The sequence below is a fragment of the Perkinsus marinus genome (assembly GCF_000006405.1).
Source record: "Perkinsus marinus ATCC 50983 genomic scaffold scf_1104296954828, whole genome shotgun sequence".
Lineage (NCBI taxonomy): Eukaryota > Perkinsozoa > Perkinsida > Perkinsidae > Perkinsus > Perkinsus marinus.
The window spans coordinates 1-1253 of NW_003207999.1; the positions used below are offsets into that span (position 1 = coordinate 1).

Consider the following 1253-nt stretch of genomic DNA (forward strand, 5'->3'; position numbering starts at 1 on the left):
GCTTCCGCGTCACACAAATTTATCGTTTTCACAACACGATCTGACATCTCTTCAGTGAATCGATCAGTCAAGAATCCGAGTTGAGCCCATGATGTACACACCCTGGATATCAAAGCTCTAAGTACACAAGATACGGAATAGGTCCGTTCCTACTTTGCTAGTTCAGGAGCGGTCCAGCTATCCATATCCATCACTATCGTATGCTTCAGTCGCTGGAACAGGTATATGTGTTTCCGATGGATTTTTGCAAAGTTTTCCAGTATTTCGAGAATCGACGTTTTGTCTCGGACGTTAGCCATCGCGGGCACCGACTTATACTTCCGCCAAAATTTCTGAAAAAAAATGTCAAACAACATCAAACAACCACATGAATAAATACGATACACACATGGAAGACGACGATGTAGCAAATATAATGCAGAGTAAAACATGTGTTCAAACGAGTCCAAGATGTTGGACCTGGGATTCGAACCTACGACCAACTCCACCCTATAGTCACAAATGGTGAATTCTATGAGTAGCTTTCAGTGAGCTCTATCGTGATGATATACTCCTTCCCAATAATACAAGATTCCCTCACTACCATGTCGAGGGGATACTTATCCGCAGCCTTCCTGATAAGCTGTTGAATACTCGGGCTCACCCCTTCTAACATGTTCTGACTAACGCCCGATACAACACAGTTCGCGTCTCCTAAAAACAACACAGTTTAACCTGATTCCATCACACTTCATTCTCTGAAGTTCATTATGTCCATCAAACGGCATTCAAAGAGAACACAGACACGTCGAATCGCGGACTCATTCCACATTATCAGTAAGATTCGCAAAAGGAATGGTATTACTTTTGTCATCTCGCCAAGCTGCCGAGTACTGCTGTTTGAGGGCGTAGTCACTGAAAACGAGACATCTAGGTCTGTCAAGCCTGCAACCCCTTAGAGCGGATCACAACGAGTTAAGGATTACCTGTTGGATGTGGTAGGGAGGGTAGGGAATGTATTGTCCTCACGATGCAGTCCTGGTGGTGATCCCGTACCTACTACTGTCTATCGCTCAAAGTTGACTCCGATATGGATCATTATGAAACTATATGGAAAGTGAAAGCGGATGGATCATGCTGATAGAGATTCGCGAGATGAACAAGGCCACACATTACATGATATTCTCGGGCGTGGTCAGAATCCGAAGCATCGCTTTAACAATCGATATACTACTAAGGTACCGAATCACAGTACGAAAGATATCACGCGAGTT

General features: G+C 44.1%; 1 protein-coding gene across 1 annotated transcript; it reads right to left on the bottom strand.

Moving 5' to 3' along the window:
• Window positions 1-149: 149 nt before the first annotated feature.
• Window positions 150-693, bottom strand: Pmar_PMAR001714 (hypothetical protein; the record flags this gene model as incomplete). Its single annotated transcript, XM_002776020.1, has 2 exons — window positions 150-332; window positions 584-693. Coding segments are annotated over 2 exons (293 nt in total), but the record flags the coding sequence as incomplete, so codon positions are not given.
• Between the last annotated feature and the right edge of the window lie 560 nt (window positions 694-1253).